Source organism: Bos javanicus, chromosome 15, assembly GCF_032452875.1.
Source record: "Bos javanicus breed banteng chromosome 15, ARS-OSU_banteng_1.0, whole genome shotgun sequence".
NCBI lineage: Eukaryota > Metazoa > Chordata > Mammalia > Artiodactyla > Bovidae > Bos > Bos javanicus.
The window spans coordinates 36,152,259-36,179,361 of record NC_083882.1 but is presented as its reverse complement, the minus strand read 5'-3'; the positions used below and the strand labels follow the sequence as shown (position 1 = coordinate 36,179,361).

Here is a 27,103-nt window from a genome sequence, read left to right as displayed (position 1 = left end):
TGTTTTTATTCTCATGGGATCTATTAAGAAACATCAATAAAATGATGATTATTTAACCTGGAGAGAAGGTAAAATGACTAAAAGAGAAACAGTCCTAGACTAGTAGAACTCAGAAGACTTGGATTCTAGTGATCTCTCTATCACTTCCTAAATTTATGTTTTAGATTAAGTATCCAAACTTTTCTGTGCAATGGTCCCTAAATGGGTATAATAAACATGCCCTGTGCATCTAAGATTATTCTGATAATTAAGATATTTACTAAAGAGTTTTAAAACTATAAACACTAAAGGTAAGGGATTATTATAGCTATATAAATTGCTAGTATATAAAGATATAATTAACACTTTTCCACAAAGGACATTAATGATGATTTTTCTTTTGTTTGTTTTACACTATTTTTAAATAAAAATACCTTCCCTTGTAGCTCAGTTGGTAAAGAGTCTGACTGCAATGCAGGAGACCTGGTTCAATCCCTGGGTCAGGAAGATTCCCTGGAGGAAGGCATGGCAACCCACTCCAGTATTCTTGCCTGGATAATCCCATGGACAGAGAAGCCTGGCGGGCTAGTCTATGGGGTCGCAAGAGTCGGACACGACTGAGCGACTCAGTACACACGGCACACATAAACCATATAGACAGAAAGAAGTAAACAGGAGTTTGCAAAATGTCTTCCCTAAGAAATTTCAAGAAAAGGACCAATATCAGAAACAGAATAAGGTAAAATCATCCCCAAATAAAAGTAATCAGGTTAACCTGAATTTACTCAGATCAGACCCAAACCTTAGAAGTCTTACCAAAAGGACTTCTAAACAAGGAAAAGGATCATTTGGAGTAACACTGGTGACATTTCTCATCCAGAACTATCTCCTTAAAGCTGGAGTTCAGAGTGACTTCAAGTGGCAAGAGCTGAAAACATTTGTTGCAAGACATTTAGACTGTATCCAGTACGGCCTATCCAAGATTCAGCCAAGTGCTATGATTTAATTTAACTGGAAAATGTGTACAATTGAACATCGAGCAAACAGAATTCCTTGGCCAGTAGTGCACAGATTAGTTGATAAGAGTTGCCCATGTGAAAAAAAAGAGATTGATTCTTGACTTTAAAAATAGATGTTTCCATCTTTTTAAGTTTCAATAAATGCATTCAACAAATATTGTTGAGCATCTACTATGTTCTGGATACTGTTCAAGACACTGGGGAATATAACTGACAGAAATAGCAAAAAATTCTCCACTGCCTAGAGCTTATATTCTAGGAAATATAAGGGGGAAATGGAAAATTCAACAGATGTACAAATTATATTGTATGTTAAAAGTTGATAAAGGCTATTTAAAAACACAGACATGCTTAGGGAGCTAAATGTTTGGAGGGCTACAATTTTAAAACAAGGTGGTCAAGGTTGACCTGGAAAGAGAAGATAACATCTAACCTAGGACTTGAAAGAAATGATGGGGTTTGGTGGGGCTCTATGATCCTAAATGGCACCCCACTCCAGTACTCTTGCCTGGAAAATCCCACTGACAGAGGAGCCTGGTAGGTTGCAGTCTATGGGGTCGCTAGGAGTCGGACACGACTGAGCGACTTCACTTTCACTTTTCTCTTTCATGCATTGGAGAAGGAAATGGCACCCCACTCCAGTGTTCTTGCCTGGAGAATCCCAGGGACGGGAGAGCCTGATGGGCTGCCGTCTATGGGGTCGCATAGAGTTGGACACGACTGAAGCAACTTAGCAGCAGCAGCATGATCCTAAAGGATTTTTAATCATCAATTTAAAAATTTTACCATTTGAATAATAAATGAAAGACATCCTTATAAATTAACTTCCACATTATAATAGTGAAAAGTTGGAGATCAATAATTTAATGGTAAAACAAACTGTGGTACAACCATGGTATATGATATGGTCATGAAAAAAATCACATTTTGGAAGACATGACAAAATCCAATTAAATTATTTTTTAATTACAAAAATGTATATACAGTATGATGCTATTTTGCTTTTCTTTTTTACCTTCCCCAACAACTATTTTTCAAGTACCTACTCTGAGCCACATACTGTTCTGGGCATCAAAGAGAGGACAGTAAAGAAGCTACACATGTCCTTTCTTCTCATACACACATAGATAAAAGACTGAAATGAAATATACCAAAATGTTACTAGGGAGTATATTTTTAATTATGAAATAATAAGATGAAATAACAGGTTATTTTATTTTATCCTTTAAGTTTTTATAGTCCAAGTTTTCTGAACATATTCTAATCTGTTCCAAAAATAAAATACAACATATACACTGATCTAAATATTATGGTTTATATTTGCCTCAGGATATCTGTTCAGAAAAAGCACAAATTTTCACTCATATAATTTCAAATGTATACTGCATTTTTCAATCATTTACTCACTTATGTCTCACAACATCTAATACAGTTGAATAATATCAGGTTCCTTTCTATAGCTCCAAAAACTAAAAAACAGAACAGTTAACTAATTTGCCACTCTGGAAAGAAAAAGTGTTTAAAGTCTAAATTATAATAATGTGTATAAAGTATTTCACACAGTGCTTGGATCAAGAACGTTCACAGTTTCTGAACGCTATGCTAGAGCTTTAGGGTACATCTCTCCCCACTTATACTGGGGTTTTCTTTAGGGGGTGGTGGCTGTCAGGAAAAAAAAGTTTCATTTATTTACAATGGAGCTTTAAAAGTTACAGAAGAAAAATGTGATCTGAATTGTAACCTCACCACCATCATCCCCTGATGTTAGCCTTATTTCAGTTTCCCTCAACCACTAACAGACAAGGAAAGTGCAGTATGTTCCTATAATGTTTCTCCATTCTTCCTTTGATTTCAAGTTTTTAATATTTAAATAGTATAGCAAATGGCATCTATTTGTCTACCTCAGCTAGTTGAGTTATCTTGGGCAAGTCATTTCAACATTCTGCTCTCACGTTTCTTATTTTGCAAATACAAGAATTGAACTAGATGATCTCAAAAGCCCTTAAACACCACAATTTCATGATGCTATTATTTCAAGTCTATGAAGTATTTACAATAAATTAAATGAACGCAGCTTCTCAGAAAAAGAAAAGCTACAGCAATAAAGACAGTTGGCTAGAAAAAGTAAAAAAACAAAGACCTGGGATTCAAAGAATCTGAAAATCTCCCTAGCCCCCTGGACCAAGTCCAGCTTCAATTACACAAGGGTTGTTTGGGGACAATAGAGAGGGAGAAATATGAAGGTTCCTCTGATCATCAAAAGATGATCTTTCTGCTTAAAAACTTAATATTCCCATACTCTTTCTGATTCTACACACACACACACACACACACACACACACAAACAGGAGCTCCCATATAAGCACACATATCAAATGTTTTAATACTGATATGAAAGAGAAACAGAAGACACTTATTTTGCTGTAATAAAGGCATTTTAAATCCAGAGAGAGTGATTTGGTTTTCAGGCTTTTAAAGAAATAGCACCATATTCAATCCTTATCACCTCCTCTTAATACAAAACCTCAAATAGCTCTTAAAATTGTGGCATTTTCTTATGAACAGAGAGAAAAAATTGTGCTGCTATTGCAGCAACATCTAAACAGTTTCCTGTAAACTTTCTGTGATGAAAGTCATAGAATTTATGATAAAACCCTGTAGAGTGGTGAAACAAATTCTTTCATATTTATCATTCATTTTATTCAGTGTGCATTTTGAAGGAAAACCTTTTAAGAACACCAATAATGTGAGAAAGCTACAACAACTAAATTTATTGTTAAGTATCGCATCACTAGTCCTCTTGGGAGTTCAGGAAGAAAGCTTAAATCACATTTTCTAACACATTGGAGAGCTTCCCAGAGATGTGATGGCCCACAGAGGCAAATCATCCAAAGCACACTGGAATCTCAGAGACAGTGACAGAGAAATATCACTTCGTTTAATAAAAGCAAATTGAAGTTACCCCTCCCCCCTTTTTAAAAACAAAGTACGAACTCTTTCTTACCCCATTTTTCTCCTTTCCTTCCCCCTCCCTTTCCTGTTTCACCTGACTAAACTGTAGGTATTTGTTCCATCACCTGACTTAGGGGCTGGCTAGAAATATTAGGGAAAAAAAAAAAAAACAATCTACCATTGTTACATGAGACAACAACCTTTCATGTCCTTGAAGCTCACCATGACCTTTCATCTTTCCTATCCCCAATGGTCTCTCCTAACAACTAAAACTACACTCAGTTGGGCTGAATTCCAGATTGTCATAAAAAGAACCCTGTCCTTTCAAAACAAAACCAATTTTTACACCAAGGTGGGGGAGAAACACAAGTCCATTGTTCCCTCACAGATGGAAGTTGGAGTTACTAAGGCAACTGCTCTAATCCTCCTTTTTACCACCTTTTTCACATCACTGGCCTATCAAGTATGCTACCTTTTAACTCATAAGCTCAAAAGCTGGTAGTCTAACTGGCTGCCCTAATTAGCTACGATTTTCACACTACAGACAACATGATGAGCTAATCGAAATTTGCAAAATAATGACGTACCTCCAGCAAATATTCCTCCTCCTGAGGCCCAGTCTTAGAATAACAATAATGAGACCATTATTAGAGAAGGGCATTAAAATGCTGCACTGCTGCTAAACAGAGAACTTAATTGTTCTGGTCTTGTCCATTGAATCAACAACCTATTGTTGTGGACTTGAAAAATAAAGGACTGGAGAATGGGTGCCATGATGATTGGTCTGTGCGGCCATACCGGCACTCTGTAGAATTGTTTTCTTTTGAAACTCTTGATGGACTAGTAGTTTTGTTTAAAAGTAACATAAAAGGCGATTGTCTGGATAAAAAGTCCTATTTATTGAAATCCTTAGAAGCAGTTGCATGGATTTGTTCGTGACCCCTGAGATAAAGACATAGTGACCGTAATAACACCATTTGTAGAGAGCCCTGTTACCACCGCCTACAGTAACATAAGATAAGAGACGGTCTTTTCTAGCTACTGTAGGAAGGAAGGAAGTACTTCTGAGCAGAAAGCAAGAATGATAAAAGGTCAAATACTGGGTAAAGCTCATTAATCTCTGAAGAAAGACTTAAAAATAATGCTAATTTAGGAATTCAGCACAATCGCTACAGATTCAAGAACACGTAAAAAGGCTCACAGCTCCTTTTCCCCCCTCACTTTTGGGCTTCTTTCCTTTGGTTAAAAAAAAAAAAAAAAGGCATTAAAATAAAATGATTATTAAATAACCGTGCCAAGGTGTCTCAGGATAGATAACATGGAGAAGAAGAAATACGAAGGTTTCTGGATAATTATTCTTATGGTCATCCCAGTTCTACAGCAAGGAAAAAAAAAAAATACTGAAGTTAAAGGTTAACTAGTGTAAAATTCATAGCAGTAGAAAAGCGCTGTTTACACACTGTAAAAGTGTCTTCGAAATGGGAGTCACGGTACATGTTTTCTATAAAGTCAGGTCAGGATTTTAGGGTTGAATTGTGGTGGGAGGGAGTATACTTTTTTGTGAGTAGGGATTTGAGATGGGGTCTGTTTGTTTTTTTAACAGGTGAGATCTGCATTATATAAAAATGTATTAGATTGTAAATAAGATCTCTTTCTTCATTCAATCTGTTCTTTGCTTCATTTATCTTCATCTTGTTAGGCTAAATTAATTAACAATCTCACTGTTGCACACTTTCTCTTTTCATTACATCAAATAATGGACCGTATATGAAGAAAGCCCTCACCACGGGAATTCTGCAACTCTACTGCTAAGGAGAGTTTCTGCATTTCAGTGTAGCAATAATAACTAGATACATGCATTTTGTAAGAGTTTATTAAACTTACTTTTCATTGTTAACAGCCAATTAAGTACCCAAATTCCTAACATATTATCAACAGAAAACCATTTAAAAAAAAAAAGCATAGGTTAGAAGTTGCAAGATTCTATAAAAAGAGGGGGAAAATCACATTCTATATATCCACAATCAGGTTTTACCATCAATGTCACCCAAAATAAGAAGAAACACATGCAAATTGGGCAGGTATGTTTTCACAGATACAATACAACACTTCATAAAAGGTTTAAAAGACACACCCCAAGCTGTTCTGCTCCTTGCTTTGGAATGTCTAACATGTGATAAATTGGATGATTAGAATTTCATTGGTAAATCCCATTATTTTAAATCTATAAGAGTGAAATGTGTTAAACTCTTTTGTAAGTTTTCTTTCAACCTGAAACACTGTGGCATCTGGAGCTATGCAAATGGACAAAACAGTAAAGCCCTTTTTAATCTTTCCCTGATCAACCAGTGCTGCTTTCTCCAATCACAGCTTTGTGCGTGATATCTTTCTGCTAGCATTTCTTATTTAATTAAAACAGACACTGACAGAAGGACATGGATTAGTACTGTAATGATGCATTTACTTAGATTAATCGGAGGCTCCTTTTAGAGTAATGGCTTAAACAAAGAACAAAAGGAAATTGTTATGAAACAGCCTTTTATCCCAGGCAAAGGTCGCATTATGAGGTTTTTAATTTTGTCAGCTTCTGTTATACTCTGCCTTGCTAGTGGAACAGGAGAAGTGCTTTTACCCCCAATAAAGCCAGTTATTATAAAAACAGCCATTAAAGCTGCAAATTAAAATGTCTGATTTTAAAACAGGTTACTTAGCTTTCAGAATCCTCTAATTAGCATGTTGTACATTGTTGTGCAGAAAAGAAGACTAAAATGCTAATGACCTACCGCCAGGTGACCACACTGCTGTGCAAAATAATAAGGACCTTTCCAAGTAATATGATGAATTAACCAAGTACAGATCCCCCATGCAGCAGCACCCCTTCTCTGAGTACAGGTCCAGATGAATGCAGGGCCATAACTGTTAAGATGTGTTCAGTAACACCCTGCCTTGGTCCAGGCGCCTCTGATTCTCAGTCAGCTACTTTTTATATATTCACTAAAAAGCAGACTTATTTCTACCACAAAAGAAAGTGAATGAAATAGCAATACTATATAAAGAGTCTGAAAATAGAAAAGACAATAGTCTTTTGATTTCAAAGCACAAAAAATTAAACTACCATGCCCCTAACAACACTATCTCTTTGCTCTTTTCCTCAGATCTTTCCCCTACTCTAATATATTGCACTTACAGAGTATAACAATGGGAGTTAAGGTTTTAAAGCTCAGTCTTCAATTACATTTACTTTTATACTACACTGTCTCTAAATGATCCAAAGTAAATCCAGTTTTCCTTTTCCTAGCCTCACACTTCCCCTGTTTTACTTACTCCACCCACCACCACCCTTCTCTGTAGTCAAAATTTGCTCTGGAAAAAGGATATATTGGCATTTGTGTTTCTTATCATATGAATTTAACTCAATTACTTGTACTACGTTCATTTTCTGCCTGGTCTTTCTTTATGGACTGAATGATTCTGTGCCTCTGTAAGTCTAACAAAAATTAGCTGAATATACACATTAGGTGGGGCTTCCCAGGTGGCTCAGTGGTTAAAAAAAAAAAAAAAAAAAAAAATCCACCTGCCAAGCAGGAGACACAGATTCGATTACTGGGTTGGAATGATCCCCTGGAGAAGGAAATGGCAATCCATTCCAGTATTCTTGTCTGGGAAATGCCATGGACAGAGGAGACTGGCAGGTGACAGTTCATGGGGTCACAAAGAGTCAGACATGACTTAGCAACTAAACAACAAAATATTCTTGGAGGAGGGGTTATTTCCAGAGTTCCAAAAATAAACCTGCCAAGAAAACATATTCCACCTTAAATCAAATCTTACCCAAGTATCACTGAGTGGCTGGATCTACTAATTTCTTGAAATCAACATGAAACATATATTGTTTTTAGAGCAACAAGAAGAAGAATCTCAGGATCATCTGTGACATTTGGTCAGTTGAGTCTCTAAAACCACCTGAGGTTGTTTCACTTCTCTATAGCCACACGAATGTTGCAGGTTCAAACCACCCCGTAACTCAGAGGCTTGATAAAAGCATTGTTTAGTTCATGTGTTTGAGGACTAGCTGGATATTTCTTCTGGCTTTAACTGAGCTCACCAACATGTCTTACAGTTGGCTGGCTTTTGGCTGGCCTAGAATGGCCTTTGATAGGACAACTAGAGTATTGTGACTCCACTCTATATATCTCATCCTTCAGCATATTGGCCCAGGCTTTCTCCTTTCTTGTGACAGACAAGGACAAGAGTGTAAATAGAAATGCACAAGTGCTTTTTGCAAACCTCTACTTGCATCACATTTACTAACATGACATCGGCCAAAGCAAGTTAAGTGATGGATCCCAGAAGCAAGAGGTGAGACAGAATGCCCTATCCAGAGTAGAAAGGGCACTCTAGAGTCTCATGGCAAAGGTCACAGATACAAAGAAGGATTAAGAAGAATTGGGGCCTTTAAGACAATCTATCTTAGCAAAGAAGTCCAGGTCATTTTGATGATTCCCAAAATTCTTAAGTAGAAGTTCCTGCTTTGTTCCTTTTTAACTAATTTAGTCTAGATGGCTACTCAAAACTGATATTTTTATTTCAATAAGTGACATAAACATTTTAAAACAATTAACAACCTCACCTCACTTATACCCATTGATTTTCAACTTAAAAATTAAAAAGTTAATTCTAAAATATGACCTTCACCATTTATTTTTGCTTACCAACTTGTGATGACTCAGTTATTCTTTGATAAAAAGTTTCAAAACTACAGACCTCTGTCTCAGAAGCCTCACTTCCATCCAGAGAAGCAGCTAAGTCTGAGGAAATATCTAGTGGATGCTGGACCCAGAATTTTCTTCACTACCTGTCAGAAAGCATAAATGTTCCACTTCACAGAATATCAGCATACAGTATATCAGAGTCCTTCAGCACAGCAGACATAGCCACAATAGCAGTGCTTTAAAAAAAAAAATGTCCTGAAGCCAGACCCTTTAGCACTCATATCCCTATTATTTTTCTAATTTCTCTGACTGTGAAAAAGGAAAGCAAAGAAAATCTTTGCTCTCACAGGGCTATATGACAGAGTATGTCCTAGGATATGATTAAGAAACTAATTTTAAATTCTACAAATTCTCTATTTCTGGCCGTATGAAGCAAAAAATCAATGAAGTATTCGTGGTGGCTACATAAATTTCCCATAGTTAATATGGCAGGGGCCTTACACATAGTTCTAGGGAGATACCTAGACCCAGTTACCAGTCTTTCCACGCAGAAACACTTGTCCATTAGGAGAAGGAGTGATTACTGGGCAGAATTCCTAACCCCTGTGGCAAAGGAGATACTATCCTATATAGTATCACTCAACAATTATCCCTGTGAGCAATTAAAATAACCAGTGAAATGGGTCTCCAAAAGGAGCCTTCAGCCATTCCTTCATTCGAGCCAGCACTGACAATGAGTGCTGCCGACGCTGGCGCTAACACCCAAAGAACAAGAAAAGAAAGGCCCTCAGAGCTCGATCTTGGATCCAAAGATATTAAAAAGGAAACTAAATGACATGGAGAAAACTAGCCTAAGAATTACACAATTAATGAAGAACAGGAAAAAAAAATAGCATAATAAAATGCCCTTTAATCCCCTTTTGTTTTTCCACATTCCTGTACAACTCATTTCAGTAATAATTTTGTTTAAAAGTGATGCCCTCAATTATCATTTGTCTTTATAAACAAGGATGATACCTGGCAAGAAGGCAGTTTGCACTGGTTTTCTAATGTTTTGATCAACCAAATCTTCTCACCTGGTCTTCAGCAAGTATTAATCATTATAGCAGTGATCCAAGGCCATGGAACAGAGCAAAGCTAATAGGGTCCATATAAGAATCAAGACAAGCATTGTGCCCTCATTAACACTGGGTTCTAAATAAACAATAGGCCCAAGTTCAGAGAGCTGTACTAATTCTTCTCAATAGAAGCAGCTTGAGTTTAACTCAAAAGTTCCTTTTAAAGTCTCTTTGTTTTGACAGAAAGGCAAAAAGAAAAAAACAAAAGCAACTCAATATCAGAAAAGGAAAGAGCCCTAGAAAACAAGGATGAAAAAGGAAAGCTTGAACTCCTTAAGAACATAATCTTTGAATATCTAGTACCTGGTATACAGTAAGTGCTCAAAAGCTCTCTGTTTAATTAAATTGTGATACATTTAGAAGAATAGATAAGGACAGAAGAAAGTAAGCACCTCTTTTGTAAGAAACTGCATCAGTAGTCATACCAGATATTCAGAAAGCCCAAACTTGGGAGTTTTTAACATTTGTGTTGAATTGTTTTCATAGGATAAAATGAGATGAAACCTAGATCGAATTATATGTGGAGCCACACCTAACTTTTCAGACTTTTTTACAGAGATAAAAATCTGACTAAAATTAACTCCAAGGAGAAACTTGGAGGAAGAAAGATGTCATAAACAGCTTAATGCAACCAATGGGGTAATTGTGGGGCCTGAAAGAGAACCTCTATCACTTTGCCTATTAAAGGGCACTAAGAATCAGCCCTGGGATTTCTTTGGAAGGAATGATGCTAAAGCTGAAACTCCAGTACTTTGGCCTCCTCATGCGAAGAGTTGACTCATTGGAAAAGACTCTGATGCTGGGAGGGATTGGGGGCAAGAGGAGAAGGGGACGACAGAGGATGAGATGGCTGGATGGCATCACCGACTTGATGGACGTGAGTTTGAGTGAACTCCGGGAGTTGGTGATGGACAGGGAGGCCTGGCGTGCTGCGATTCATGGGGTCGCAGAGTCAGACATGACTGAGCGACTGAACTGAACTGAACTGAAGGACATAAATAGACTAAGTGGGATGTATTTAAATCTCAGTCATGTTCAGTTCCACCTTTGGTTTGGGAGACTTTTTCAATGTTCAGGTAAGCATTCTCTGATAATATATTCCCTAATCAATGTCATCAACCTGCTCTCCTCTTATCCCATTGATCACCCCACAGGTCTGCCAAAAATATTCAGAGATAAACACCAAAGTAAATGCACTGCTATGACACAGACTATACAGGCAACTTCCATGCTTCATCAACGTTTTCTCTATCCCCAAATTCCCCCACAAATTCACAACCCTCTCCACCAAAAAGCAGCTATCTTAGGTTGATGTTTCAAAATATTTTAAGGATAAAATATTTTTCCTCCTACTTAGAGTTTAAACTTAAATGTCTCTAGTACAGGCAATACTATGAGTTCTTTTCACACTAAGATGTATATGACTTCCAACTCATTTTATAAAGTCAGGATATCCTTGATTCCAAAATGAAGACATTATAAAAAGGAAAAATTAAAAATATCTCATTTATGAACACAAATGCAAAAATCTATTAAATAATAACTAATCTTATAGTATAAATGAAAATCCTTCAAGAATAAATATGTTTTAATCCTAATAATCCTAGATGGTGCAGAAAATCTGCCAAGAATACATGTTCACAGATTAAAGAAGAAAAATTCTATTGAGCGACTGAACAATGTGAAACCGTACTTTTTTCTATTGTTTTAATATAAATGTGATTTTTAAATTTAACCAAATAATAACAACAATGAAAGTGTATTGGGCTTCCCTAGTGGCTCAGACAGTAAAGCGTCTGTCTACAATGCAGGAGACCCAGGTTTGATCCCTGGGTTGGGAAGATCCCCTGGAGAAGGAAATGGCAGCCCACTCCAGTATTCTTACCTGGAAAATCTCATGGATCGCAGAGCCTGGTAGGCTAACATCCATGGGGTTGCAAAGAGTTGGACATGACTGAGCGACTTTGCTCACTCACTCACATGTGACCACTACAGTATACTATCCTGTGAGTAGGTTTGGGTAGGGGAAATAAATAGACAGTGAGTGACAAAAGAGAGCGAGATCACCACATAGAAAGGTTATAGTAAGAAGAAAGGAATGGATACTAGAAACAGGCTTTTCCCAGAAATTTTATTCATTTTAAATTTTATTTAATGTGGGCTGCAAAGATGGAGGTCATTAGAGGAAAAGAGAAATCCTTCAGAATGATAGATAATAAAACTTCAAAATCCACTACCTCAGAAATCCACTCATGCAACCAAGTGTGCCTGCCATACCAAATGTGCTATTGTCTGCAAGAACTCTTAAAGGTTAAGACTTCACAACATTGACTTGTTCTCAAAATAGTTCTAATGAAGACCTTACTCTTGTGAACTAGTTAGCACCTTAACTTCTGAACATGATAATTTCCTAATGAGAATATCAATACCCAAGAGACTAAGAGCTGAGGCCTTTTAATCTGAGGAACACATGTGCAATATATAAGAATTAGAGAGAAATCAGTGCCAACTCTGACCTTGGCACTTAAGGTTTGCCAAGTAAAAAGACCAAATTGATTGCAATTATGAATCCTTAAATGGCAGGAAGGAAAGAAAGAAGACAAAGAATCTTATTTTAATGTTTCTTTTTAAATTTTGCTAAGCAACAATGTCATACTATAAAATGGTCCAGCATGTTTTTAAGAGAGATGGTCAAATATCAACCTACTCTTTACATAGATATTTCAAACAATGTGAAAGACAAATAAAATGGAAACCTCCTAAAAGGTTATGTATTAAATATAAATTTAAAACACTACCCATTTAAATGCAATTTACCAAAGTCAAGTAGAATTTGTATAACTGTATTTGGAGAGTAAAGTTTCTTTCAAATTTAGATTATTTTTTTCTACGAAAACAGTAAAACTTGTACTGTGATATCCATTTCTGTTTTGTAATTTCCAAACTGGTGAGAAGATCTCTAACTTGAAGTGAATCCATTAAAGTTTATCTTAAGTAGAATTATATATTAATGAATAAGATTAACATATGAAAATGTACCAAACAGAGGATATTTCTTCAGAGCATAGGTAAATAAAGTACTTTCTCCATTTCCTGCCCAAGTTGTGAATCTACCTGCAATAGACAAGTTAATAAAAATTTCAACTACTTTTATTTAGAAAAAAGGAAAATTGCTTTTTTAACCTATAAAAAAATTCATAAACTTGTTCTATTTTCAAAACAAAATAAACTTAAAATCTGGAACTTATCAAGCTATATCACTTCACTTGCACTTTCTTTTTTGGCTATACTAAAATTACTATAGTAGAAACTATTCTTATTTAAACTGTAATGACTTTCATCATATCCCCCATACTCATTCACACTCATGGAATAAATAAATTACACATTGAGATGAGTCAATTGGTATAAAAATATTTCACCAAATCACATGTATACATCCACCTTATGAGTCGTGCGTCAGTTGTGCAATTCTGATTGCGTGTTAGAACACTTGTAGTTTTAAGTGATAAAAACCCAACTCAAAGTAGTTATATCAAAAAATAATTTATTGAATCAACATAACTGAAAGTCTTGGCTTCTGACACAGTGGATCCTGTGCTAAAGTGATGTAATTAGGAGTTGGTCTCTCCTCTTCTCTCAGGCAGGTTCTCCTGCTTCAAGGGCAAACATGGCTAGCAGAAATTCCAGGTTAACAATCACAGTAAAATGACTATGGTCTTTTCCCAGTAATACCAGAAAAGATCCCAGATTAAGTCCCATTGGCGTGGCTTGGATGACATGCTTATTTCTGAACAAATCGTGTGGCCATGAATATGAAATGCCCACTCCCCATGACTTGGGAAGGTAAATAGCATTACCTCAATCACATTTACTAAATATGAAAGAAAGTTGTTCCCCAAAAGAAAATAAGTGTGCTTTTTCCAGGGAAAATGCTAGACAGGGAATATAGTAAATGATCTGTTAGTTATGAGTTTCTTTTTCCAATAATTATTACAGTGAGGTAACTTCAGAGGGGGAAAAAACAACTGCAAGCTCTTCATGCAATAGTAGTTGCAAAGATTTCTTTGAGTTGCTTTTAGCAGTCCCAAAGATGAACAAAAATTATGACACTAGCCATTTTTAAGACAAATGAGAACAAAAAATTTTTCTTTTGATAATTTTAGTTCCATTCCCTTACTTCAGAGGGAGCTATCCCAAAGTACTCTTTCAATCCTTAGCATTGTTAGGTTTAAATTCTTAGAATACTTGCAAAGATTTATAGAGGCCTATCTTCAGCTACTGTTTCTAGAAATTTCATTCATGGGTCCCTGAGAACTACAAACACTGCTTTGGAGCCGAGGTATAAACATATTTCTTTATGAGGTCAAGCAAACCAACAACTTTATTTTGAATGTAGCTCCCATATAACTTAACTCATTCATCTTAATTTTTATTTGAAAATATGTCTATATTTTTAAATGCATATGCCACAAAAGAATAATATATTAAACATAAAGAGCAATATGCATAAGGACCTGGAATGTTAGGTCCATGAATCAAGGCAAATTGAAAGTGCTCAAACAGGAGATGGCAAGAGTGAACGTCAATAATCGAGGATTCAGCGAACCAAAATGGACTGGAATGGGTGAATTTAACTCAGATGACCATTATATCTACTACTGGGGGCAGGAATCCCTTAGAAGAAATGGAGTAGCCATCATGGTCAACAAAAGAGTCCAAAATGCAGTACTTGGATGCAATCTCAAAAACAACAGAATGATCTCTGTTTGTTTCCAAGACAAACCATTCAATATCACAATAATCCAAGTCTATGCCCCAACCAGTAATGCTGAAAAACTGAAGTTGAAAGGTTCTACGAAGATCTGCAAGACCTTTTAGAACTAACACCCAAAAAAGATGTCCTTTTCATTATAGGGAAATGGAATGCAAAAGTAGGAAGTCAAGAAACACCTGGAGTAACAGGCAAACTTGGCCTTGGAGGATGGAATGAAGCAGGGCAAAGGCTAATAGAGTTTTGCCAAGAGAACGCACTGGTCATAGCAAACACCCTCTTCCAACAACACAAGAAAGACTCTACACATGGACATCACCAGATGGTCAACACTGAAATCACACTGATTATATTCTTTGCAGCCAAAGATGGAAAAGCTCTACACAGTCAGCAAAAACAAGACCGGGAGCTGACTGTGGCTCAGATCATGAACTCCTTATTGCCAAATTCAGACTGAAATTGAAGAAAGTAGGGAAAACCACTAGACCATTCAGGTATGACCTAAATCAAATCCCTTATGATTATACAGTGGAAGTGAGGGATTTAAGGGACTAGATCTGATAGATAGAGTGCCTATGAACTATGGACAGAGGTTTGTGACATTGTACAGGAGACAGGGATCAAGACCATCCCCATGGAAAAGAAATGCAAAGAAAGCAAAATGGCTGTCTGGGGAGGCCTTACAAATAGCTGTGAAAAGAAGAGAGGTGAAAAGCAAAGGAGAAAAGGAAAGATAAAAGCATCTGAATGCAGAGTTCCAAAGAATAGCAAAGAGAGATAAGAAAGCCTTCCTCAGCGATCAATGCAAAGAAATAGAGGAACACAATAGAATGGGAAAGACTAGAGATCTCTTCAAGAAAATTAGAGATACCAAGGGAACATTTCATGCAAAGATGGGCTCCATAAAGGACAGAAATGGTATGGACCTAACAGAAGCAGAAGATATTAAGAAGAGGTGGCAAGAACACACAGAACTGTACAAAAAGATCTTCATGACCAAGATATCACAATGGTGTGATCACTCACTTAGAGCCAGACATCCTGGAATGTGAAGTCAAGTGGACCTTAGAAAGCATCACTACTAACAAAGCTAGTGGAGGTGATGGAATTCCAGTTGAGCTATTTCAATCCTGAAAGATGATGTTGTGAAAGTGTTGCACTCAATATGCCAGCAAATTTGGAAAACTCAGCAGTGGCCACAGGACTGGAAAAGGTCAGTTTTCTTTCTAATGCCAAAGAAAGGCAACGCCAAAGAATGCTCAAACTACAGCACAATTGCACTCATCTCACATGCTAGTTAAGTAATGCTCAAAATTCTCCAAGCCAGGCTTCAGCAATATGTGAACCATGAACTTCCAGATGGTCAATCTGGTTTTAGAAAAGGCAGAGGAACCAGAGATCAAATTGCCAACATCCAATGGATCATCGAAAAAGCAAGAGAGTTCCAGAAAAAAACATCTACTTCTTCTTTATTGACTATGCCAAAGCCTTTGACTGTGTGGATCACAATAAACTGTGGAAAATTCTTAAAGAGATGGGAATACCAGACCACCTGACCGGCCTCTTGAGAAATCTGTATGTAGGTCAGGAAGCAATAGTTAGAACTGGACATGGAACAACAGATTGGTTCCAAATAGGAAAAAGAGTGCGTCAAGGCTGTATATTGTCACCCTGCTTATTTAACTTAAATGCAGAGTACATGATGAGAAACGCTGGGCTGGAAGAAGCACAAGCTGGAATCAAGATTGCTGGGAGAAATATCAATAACCTCAGATGTGCAGATGACACCACCCTTATGGCAGAAAGTGAAGAGGAACTAAAAAGCCTCTTGCTGAAAGTAAAAGAGGAGAGTGAGAAAGTTGGCTTAAAGCTCAACATTCAGAAAACGAAGATCATGGAATCTGGTCCCATTACTTCATGTCAAATAGAAGGGGAAACAGTGGAAACACTGTCAGACTTTATTTTTTGGGCTCCAAAATCACTACAGATGGTGATTGCTCCTATGAAATTAAAAGACGTTTACTCCTTGGAAGGAAAGTTATATCCAACCTAGATAGCATATTCAAAAGCAGAGACATTACTTTGCCAAATAAGGTCTGTCTAGTCAAGGCTATGGTTTTTCCAGTGGCCCTATATGGATGTGAGAGTTGGACTGTGAAGAAAGCTGGGTGCCAAAGAATTGATGCTTTTGAATGTGGTGTTGGAGAAGACTCTTGAGAGTCCCTTGGACTGCAAGGAGATCCAACCAGTCCATCCTATAGGAGATCAGCCCTGGGTGTTCTTTGGAAGGAATGATGCTGAAGCTGAAACTCCAATACTTTGGCCACCTCATGGGAAGAGTTGACTCATTGGAAAAGATCCTGATGCTGGAAGGGATTGGGGGCAGGAGGAGAAGGGGATGACAGGATAAGATAGCTGGATGGCATCACCAACTCGATGGACATGAGTTTGGGTAAAATCTGGGAATTGGTGATGGACATGGAGGCCTGGTGTGCTGTGATTCATGGGGTCGCCAAGAGTCGGACACGACTGAGCAACTGAACTGAAACTCTTATTGTTCATTTGTATCTTGAATGTTATCATCAAATACTTTTGTGAAAGAAGGATTTTTACATGAGAAAATGGAAGTTAAGTATAAATGCACATAAAGTCGGGAGAGAATGAAAGGGCAAAGAGTAGCTGAAGCATCAAAGGCAATATTCATTTTATGCATATGTTCAGATCACTGACTGTGAGCAAATTATTGTGCTGGAGATGATACAAAAAAAGAATAACCAAGCACAGTCCCCACTCCAAAGGTGAATAGAAGAAATATGAGCAGTAATGGTGAGGGTGACATGTCAGTTCTTTTCCTGCCCCAACATTACATGCACCAATTTTTTCTCAGGGCCCCCCCACAATAAATAACTTCACATTTTTTAATGTTTTATTCAACTCGTTTGCTAATTCAAGAAATTACTTCTTCTGTAACTCCCAGGATAGCATAGAAGCAGTAAAAGCAATCAACATATATAAGAGAAGCTAAATTTAAGAAAAGCAACACATATTAGGTAATTTATTAAAAGGATTGAGAGTGTGGATTTTTGCAATTTTTAATTAACTCAATAAGTATATAATGAGTGCTTATTGAATAGTAGGTACTATGTAGTCATTGAAGTTATTTAAGATGAATTTGACTTGATATCACTGCCCTCCAAAAACCACTTTTGATTAGAAACTAAGGAGTATCCACAGAAATTACTAAAAAAGACAAATTATAAAAAAGTACAAAAAGAGAAATGCAAAATACTGGGAGTACAAATGAAGCGAAATCAGAGAAGACTATAGGAGTGGGCCTTAAAACATGGAAAGAAATCCTACAAGTAAATATGTTCGTTAGAAGTGTTTTACACAGAGGAAGGATATGAAATACACCAGAAAAATACACACTGCTTCTATACCAATTAGTTCAAAGGCATCCAAAAAAATTTAGATGAATATATCCTATTAATACAAGCTATTTTTAATATCCTACACCTTTTTAATACATAGCATTACTAAAATTAAAAGCTTTTGAAAGTTATAAATAATGCATGCTAGAATACTTTGGCAGTCGTCATGTTTACAATGTAAAAAGAATGAGACTCTTTATATACTATCTGTGTCAGGCATTATATGCCAAAGATATCCAAGATGCATGCTCAATTTTGTATTACTTACATTTCAGCAGATGAGAAATAATATATGAAGTGAGCCTCCCATACCTAATAGAAAGTACATTTTAATGTTTGAGAGGCTGGACTTATACATTAACTTCCTAACTGTTCAGGTAAAATCTTTATCTCTTCACCATAAAAAAAATTAGGCCTTTGTTACTTTGTGGCCAGCAAATAAAATATATACCATTTATGCAAATATATCATTCCTTTTTTGTATTTAACACAAAAATAACACAGGCAGAATAAGCGATCGATCATAAAGGACATCAGCAAACCTCAAGATTATGTCAGTATAAATGGTATGCTGCTAAGCTGCTAAGTCACTTCAGTTGTGTCCAACTCTGTGCGACCCCATGGACGGCAGCCCATCAGGCTCCCCCGTCCCTGGGATTCTCCAGGCAAGAACACTGGAGTGGGTTGCCATTTCCTTCTCCAATGCAGGAAAGTGAAAAGTGAAAGTGAAGTCACTCAGTCGTGTCCGACCCTCAGCGACCCCATAGACTGCACCCTTCCAGGCTCCTACATCCATGGGATTTTCCAGGCAAGAGTACTGGAGTGGGGTGCCATTGCCTTCTCCTATAAATGGTATGGCATTGGGCAAAATAACAGTAAAAAGAACCTAGGAAAAAATAATGTCTCCTGACGCTGGGTTAAAAGAGTAAAGCCTTGAGGAAGGCTAATGGAGTTTGGGGATAGTACCTTGATTTTAAACAAAGCATTAAATTCAGCACATGTGACTTCCCAAGAGATTTTTTTCCCAATATGTTGCTATTTAAAGAACACATACTCATTCCACTAGCCTACCTCTCCTTGCAGTGAACATGATCACAAGGTTTTCTCCATAAGTTGTTAGCAGGACAGTTGGTTAAAGGAGAGCTGGAGACACTGTCATGTATAATGTAGCCAGTTTGAAAAACCCATCTTCACATTTAGAAACAAGCGCAGACTGGAATTCATAATAAGACTTAATAGAAAGAAAATGCATGCCCAGAAAAAGAGAACCTCCTACCAAGCTTCCTGTAGACCGACATGTCAACTTTTCCTTATGGTCAGCCTCATGCTTCTAGCATTATTCCTTAGCAAAGGAAGTAGAAAACTTCATATAGTTACAGGATTTTTCCAAGATACCTTCTAATTTCTCTAGTACTATAAAATTATTTATTCAGAAACCTAGTCAGTTTTCCAAGTATGACATTTTAAAAGATCTCGGTGCCTTCCAAAATATCAAATTTGGAAACCTGGATGTCACGTGACAATCCTTGGAAACAACTGATGGCTAACTTGTATCAGCTAGAGAAGTAAAACCATGTCCAAAACCTTTTAAAATAGGGCCTCCTCATTTCAACATGTTACCAGTTAAACCCAGAATTTGAGCTTCAAGTGTCCACAACACTAAATCATTCCCAATTACATGTTTCAAGAAATTTACACCCTCTTCTCATATCAAAATCTCTACTTTCTCACTGATCTACTCAATTACTCATCCCTCAAATATTTACTGGATGCTTACTATTTATCTGCCAAGTACTGTAAGTGACAAGAAACCAGAAGGCTAAAGGGGCTATAGAATTTGTGGCAGAGCAGTGGGGTCCCATAGAGCCACTAACCAAATACTCTAAATCTGAGCTAGTAACTGGATGGGTAGAGTAGCAGACACAGAGACAAACACGTTATAAAAACAAGGTCTTCTACCTCCCTGAACCACCAAATGAAGGGTCAGAACTGCTTATGTGAATCTGATGACCCATATTTGTGCTCTTGATATTGGACCAATTCACCTACTTTAAAGAAGCAAGACTTGCTGGGAAAACTGAAGTATTGTTCTGCTTGAAGAGAGGAAGTGAGCTGCTTTTGATGAGAAGGAACTACACAATAAGATGTAGAACTGAAAAATTCAAATACGCTTTCAAAAAAAATCTACAGATTGGCCCCTTGAAGCCAACAACGATTATCAAATTGATGAGAAAGCTAATGGCAAAATATTTACTTTGGATTCCATCCAGATCGTAACTGCAATGCCTATGAGCCCATCCACACTCCTGGCCCATCCCATCAACCAGTGGCATATAGCATTTCCTGTCTGAAAGACCATACACCAGGCTAGAATGTAACTTAATTCAGCAAAAATACACAACTACTATGGGGTTGCTGCTGCTGCTGCTAAGTCGCTTCAGTCGTGTCTGACTCTACATGACCCCACAGACGGCAGCCCACCAGGCTCCCCTGTCCCCGGGATTCTCCAGGCAAGAACATAGAGTGGGTTGCCATTTCCTTCTCCAATGAGTGAAAGTGAAAAGTAAAAGTGAAGTCACCCAGTCGTGTCCGACTCCTAGCGACCCCATGGACCACAGCCCACCAGGCTCCTCCATCCATGGGATTTCCCAGGCAAGAGTACTGGAGTGGGGTGCCATGGTTAGTAAGTGGTAAAGAGGTCAGGAAGATCCTTGGCAGGCATTTACAGTCCCCAGCCAGTTCAGGCTTCTGCCTAACAGATGATGCCACAGTTTGGAGGATTTAAAAGGATTCTCTTCTCCAAGAGGACTAAAGTCTACACTAAAAATAAAGAAAGATGGAATAGGATAAGAACCAGAATACAGTAGAGGGAAGCAGGAAGAGAAAAATACTTTACCACAAATTTCCAACAACTTAATTTGGAGGGAAAAAAATTCTATTTTAGAATACACTTCTAATTCTCATACTTGAATATATTCTTATTTTTAAAAAGCTAAATGCCCCAACCACTTTGATAAGATAGATATTAGTATACCCACGAAGTACAATGCCCTAAACTTATGCAGATACTAGTACAAAGAAGTTGCCCACAGTTTGAATGCTTCCAATTTTTTAATTCAAAGTGATCTCCATTTTAAACTCTCTTGGTTTTATAATTTTTAAGTACTTTGCCCATTATAAATTATTTCTCTTAAGTTTATTCTGTAACAAGCTTTCACTCAATGGGTAAATCATTTTGAAATGTTATCCAAACAAACTGAAACTCCTGATGTCAGAGCTTTAAAACGCATGATGAAAATATGAAAGAAAAATGTGCATTTCCTGGGATATTCATCCAGTCGGTCCTTGTATATCCATCTATGCTTATGAATGCCAAGAATCTTTCATTTTATGGGACTGTCAATGACATCTAAAAATGTATCCACCCGCTTATACCATCACATCCCAGTAAAGCTATTAAAATTGATGCCCAGAAGATAGGGATCATGTCAAAGAACAAAGAGATTTGATCTCAAATACTATGTAAGTAGAAAGTATTTCTCTACCTCCTTCAAATCAAAATCCATAAAATAATTCTAAACAAGTGATGTAGTAGTTATCATTAATTTATTTTCCTCTGCTTTGTAACACAACAAGAAGCCAAAATAGCCTGCAATCCAAATGCACTGTGAGAAAAGATTGGAGAATTGAAGATCAAGAATTATGATCTTGAGAACCTGGCACCACAAGGTAACTCAAAACAAATACCATCGAATGCTTCTACCGTCAAGGCAGAATGTAACAATCAGTGTTAAGAAAAGTGCATCAGGAACAAGAGAAAGGAAAAGAAGTGACAAATGTCTACCCTGAAGCTGGCTTGAATCTGGCAGCCTTCCTCACATGTTCCTAATAGCATTCAATGGGCCAGATATCCTTGGCTCTCTCTCATCTATTATTTTAGGATTAAAAAAAGCAATGGTAGACAAAAAGTGTACACTGTGGGTTAAGGAAGAAGGGGACTTGGACGCCAGGCTTCAAAGAGTTAAGCACAAGCACCTTTAACTAATATGGAAAATTAAACAGAAATTTTTTACAAGCTGGCACCCACTTACATAATGAGATGCATTGTCAGTCCTCACTAAGTGAAATATTTGTGTTGCCATGCAGCTAAACAAATGCCTTTTTTCACTTTCGCTGAAGGCAGCCTCCCACTTGTATTTCTCTGAACCGCAGAGGCAGGCCTCACTGGGTAACATGTGTAGCCTGGGCAGCATGTTTCCTGCTGCCCCACAAAAGAAGTATTTATATTAACATTCCAGATACGTGGGGAATTATAGAAACTCCACACATTAAAGCCAATGTAAAATTTCTGCTACTTTAATATCTTCACTTTTGAATCAATGCAACTTGGCACAGAATGAAATAATACAGTAGCATTAAAATCACTAAACATTCAAGAATGTGACAACATTTTTTTCACGTCATTTGCACATTACTATTCATAAGCTATGGCAATTTCCTATATAAAATATGATGAATTCACAAGTACGATTATCAAATTTATGGTGTGTGCTTACTACACCACACATTACAGTTTTGTAGCTTATTTGCCCTGAAGTAACAAAGATTTGCATAGAGTTTAGATGAGTATGGTCTATACAAACTATAGTTAAAATATTATTACAGTTATATGCTTTTCTATATAAACCAGTAAAAAAATCATATTTCATTCTTCTTTAGGGCAGTATTTTATTACAATTAAATGAAAAGCTTATCTCTGCTATTTCTCTGAAAACAAAGTCAAGACCAAAAGAGACAGTTCAAGAATTAGACCTGAAAACCATAGTGAGAAATTTTAAAAATAGAAAATTATCAAGCCTAATTAAAGCCTAAAGCCTAACTAACTCAAAGCCTAACTAAATACCTTGCTTTATCTCTAGAATAAGAGTACTGTTCCTCTGAAAAGCAAATAAAAATAAAAAGCCTTCCCAAGTACCTAACATAATGATGATGAAAAAACAATAGCTGAATTTTTCTTGTTATTAAACTGCTGTTTAAAGTAACCTGGAATTTTAAATCCCATTTCCAGATGCCCTTCCCATACTTACCATCAGTACCATAGTAATAGCTGATCTTAGCTGCCTAATTCAACATAGGATTCCCCCAAATTTTTTAAGTGGTTTTCACATAGTTCAAAGGCAGAGCATATTCCCAAGAGATATTCTCTTTGGATCTGAGATGCATTCTTACATTACAGAAAAAAAATAACGTTATGGATTTCTAATATTTTTCTGAGATTTCTCAAGGTGAATCAGACTCGAGTGAAATTCTCTGTCTTTAAACATGACTTGGGAAATAACATTCTTTCTTGAAAAATTTACAGTTGTCACAAAGGCAGTTGTTCTCTTCTTACTCTGACATTTTAGGCTCTTGCTCTAGTGAAAAGTTAAACCATGTTGTTGTTGGTTGAAAAAAAAAAAAAGCAAGACAAAAGAATTTTGGATGGAAGGAAGGAAGGGAAGGAAAAATAAGAAATTAATTCTTTCATCCCAGGGTGAATATAAATTGAGGAAAAGATCAAAAAAGTGACTAAGATTGATGTGCTATAATTATTTACACTTTTAAAGGAAGGCTTTTTTTCCTTCTAGTCTGATTAAGGCCTGCATTTGCTTTCCATGAGTATTTGAGAAAAACTTCATAGACCCTTTCAACTTGAGACAACAGCAACAAGCTGCATTTTCCAAAGGGAACTCTAAAATTAAGTGAAAAATGTGTATTTCTTTCCATTATCATAAAATTTCAACACTGAAGTTGACATCTAAAGATGAATTGTTTCTGTGGCAAAGGGGTATGTTCAAAACAGCTTCCCAAATATATGCAAGTGCATCTTGGCAGAACGCTGTCTAGTCTAGTAGTGTTAACCTCCTCTAGAGAAAGACAGCTGGGGAAGGAGGCAATTAAAAGCAAGATTGTGATTCTAGAAGATTCCTCATAAACTAGTTTTGTTTGGTTTTTTGTTTTTTTGTTTTTTCTCTTCAGTGATAGGACTCCCTGTATTAAGGTATCTATGTTGGGTGAAAAATTAATTTTTGTATTGCATTTTTTAACTTCTCCAGAACATGAGAAAAAGTCCATTGCTTATTAAGAGTCCTTTGGGTCAATTACTGTTCAGAAGACTGCATTGTTTGGCTTATCCCGTACCTATATCACAGTTATTTATCAAAGGTGTCTATAAACGAGAGAGACAAAACAGACCAAGGACAGTGTGTCTTTCAAGCTCAAAAGCACTTAGCAGATTCCTGAGCCTCCAAGGCCTAACAGATTTAACCAAGACTTTTCACACAATCAGGTAAAGAGGGTCAGGCTAGTCAGCAGATGTCCTATTCAGATAACAAAGAGAATATTTTAGTGACAATGTGAGAAAAAAAAAAAAAACAGAAAATGGACACAAACCCATTGAACCATGTCTCCCTTTTTGCTTTGCAGAACTCAACCTCAAGTCTAACAAGGACATTATCTATATCCTTGAGCAAATATGAAGACAAATGTACATACTCAGCAACAACTACACCAAAATAAAATACTTCGAGGAATTTAGCATTTCATTTTTAAGATAACATATCTGAACTCTCCATAAAGATTTAAGAAAAACACAATGACTATATGTTGATATTTAGTCTCGTAGAAAGAAAAAAAGGATACAGAAAGACTTTTGCAGTATCACTGGACAGTTTATCCTGGACTTCATTTCTAACTTATTAATGTATAATCTAGCAAGTCTAATTTAATTACACAAGATATAGAGAATGTACAAACAAGAGATAGTTATTGAAGAACTTCTTTGTAGGGCAGCAAGAGAGATGCAGACATAGAGAACAGACTTGTGCACACAGAGGGGGAAAGAGAGGGTGGAAAGAATTGAGAGAGTAGCACTGAAACATATACCTTACCATGTGTAAAACAGATAGCCGGTGGGTATTTGCTGTGTGACTCAGGAAGCTCAAACCAATGCTCTGTGACAACCTAGATGGGTGGGATGGGGTGGGAGATAGGAGGGAGGTTCAAGATGGAGGGAACATATGGATACCTATGGTTGATCCATATTTATGCATGGCAGAAACCAACACAACATTGTAAAGCAATTATCCTCCAATTAAAAATAAATAAAAATTTTTTAATGAAATAGTTATTAATATTCTAGGCTGTTCAATTTCATATCCCTGAAGAGGTCAACTTATTGTCATGTCAACAAAGCTAACTTCAGCATTTGGTAAAGTCACTTTAGTTCCTATATATGATCCTTCATAATACCCACTTCCTCAATTAAATATCTTAGAAAGTCATAATAATGATGAGGAGCACCCCGTTATACTAAAGAAACCAAGCTGGAGTGTGGTTTTGACCTGTAATCAGAGGGGAAATGACTGTTATTATTCTTTTCAGAGGTCAAGTTTAAAAAAAAACAAAACAGTTTTCAGTTATCTTAGGTCACATTTCAACTAAAAAAAGAAAAAAAAATGTGAATAAGAAACTTTTCAAAGGCACTATTAAGTTATTGGAGTGAAAGCACTGTAGGAATTAGTTAGGACCAGTTTAGACATTACCCAGCTTACTTTCCAACCATCTGCATCAAATATGCTTCATTAAAACAGAACCATATGGAAAATAAGCTAGCAATTAACAGAGCTTCTGCACGTGCCTCTAATACAGTAGATTTCAAACTTTTACTGAAACTGACTAAACTGCTTTCATGTTGCTGCCATGGAGGAGTTGGCAACAGTCCCTACACTTGCCTCATCCTCCACGCCAGGTCATTTCAAGATATTGCTGAGTTATTGAAATAGGCATATATGAAAAATATGAAGTATTTTGTCACTTTTCTTGCACTTTTCAGCCATTAAAACAAACCCAGGTACATTAAAACAATCAGCAAATGACAACTAATACTACATATACCCTGTCATGAATTCTGCCCTGGTGGCTCAGATGGTAAAGAATCTGCCTGCAATGCAGGAGACTCGGGTTCAATCCCTGGGTCAGGAAGATCCCCTGGAGAAGGGAATGGCTAACCACTCCAGTATTCTTGCCTGGAGAATTCCATGGACAGTGGAGCCTGGGGGACCACAGTCCGTGGAGTAACAAAGAGCCGGACAATACTGAGCGACAAACACTTTCACTTGGGGCTTCCTAGGTGGCACCAGTGGTAAAGAACACACCTACCAGTGCAGGAGACACAAGAGACTCGGATTCGATTCCTGGGTTGGGAAGATCTCCTGGAGAAGGGCATGGCAACCCACTGCAGTATTCTTGCCTGGAGAATCCCAAGGACAGAGGAGCCTGGTGGGCTACAGTCCATAACGTTGCAGAGAGACATGACTAAAGCGACATAGCATGCATGCACACACCCTGGTATAGGGTTTAACTATCTAAGGAAAAGGCACCTAGGAGGACAGGTTCCAGCAACTAGTCAAATCATGCTACTAGGGAAGGCTACATCTACCCAGAAAAGGCTCTTTTTTTTCTAACTTGCTCATTGATAGCATGTATCATTTTCTGCTGCTACATAATCCAAGCCATTATCATCTCTCATCTGAACAACTTTGTACTAGTCTCCTAGCTAGTATCTCTGCTTCTTGTTTTTCTAGCCTTTTCTTCTCATAGTAGAGTGATTCTTTTAAAATTGGAAATCTTGCTTCTCTCTTAAAACCTCTAATGGCTTCCCATTTAACTTAGATAAAAGAGTCTTCACCATGGTCTAGAGGACACTACTTGATTTGGCTACCAATAGTCTATCTAACACTACCTCCTACTTCCCTTATTTACTCACTCACTTGGATCTAATCACACTAACGGTAGCAACTTTCCTTTGAATAGTCAAGTACCTCCACTTAAAGGTCTTTTTGCACATTTTATCCTCTGCCTGAAAGTTCTTCCCCCAATAATTTGCATGGCTTCCTCCCTCACCTTATTTAGGTTTCTGATTAAATGTTTCCACATCAGAGAAGTCTTCTTTGACAATTCTATATAAAATAGCACTCCATCACTCTCAATAAATATTTATTGAGTAAATGAATAAATGAAAGCAAACAACTAGAAGTAAGAAGCTTGCAAGCAGTTATTTTTGTCTTTTTGTCTCACT

At 37.0% G+C, this 27,103-nt stretch overlaps 1 protein-coding gene across 13 annotated transcripts in view; it reads right to left on the bottom strand.

Moving 5' to 3' along the window:
* Positions 1-27,103, bottom strand: part of SOX6 (SRY-box transcription factor 6) — an 843,047-nt gene that overhangs the window by 482,982 nt on the left and 332,962 nt on the right. Inside the window, exon 1 of one of the 13 annotated variants that reach the window (XM_061440692.1) lies at positions 8,715-8,827. The exons of the other annotated variants lie outside the window; for them this stretch is intronic. Coding sequence (XP_061296676.1) covers positions 8,715-8,740 — 26 coding nt within the window. The 5' untranslated portion in view covers positions 8,741-8,827. Of the gene's footprint in view, positions 1-8,714; positions 8,828-27,103 lie in introns of those variants that run through there. 13 annotated transcript variants of the gene reach the window in all.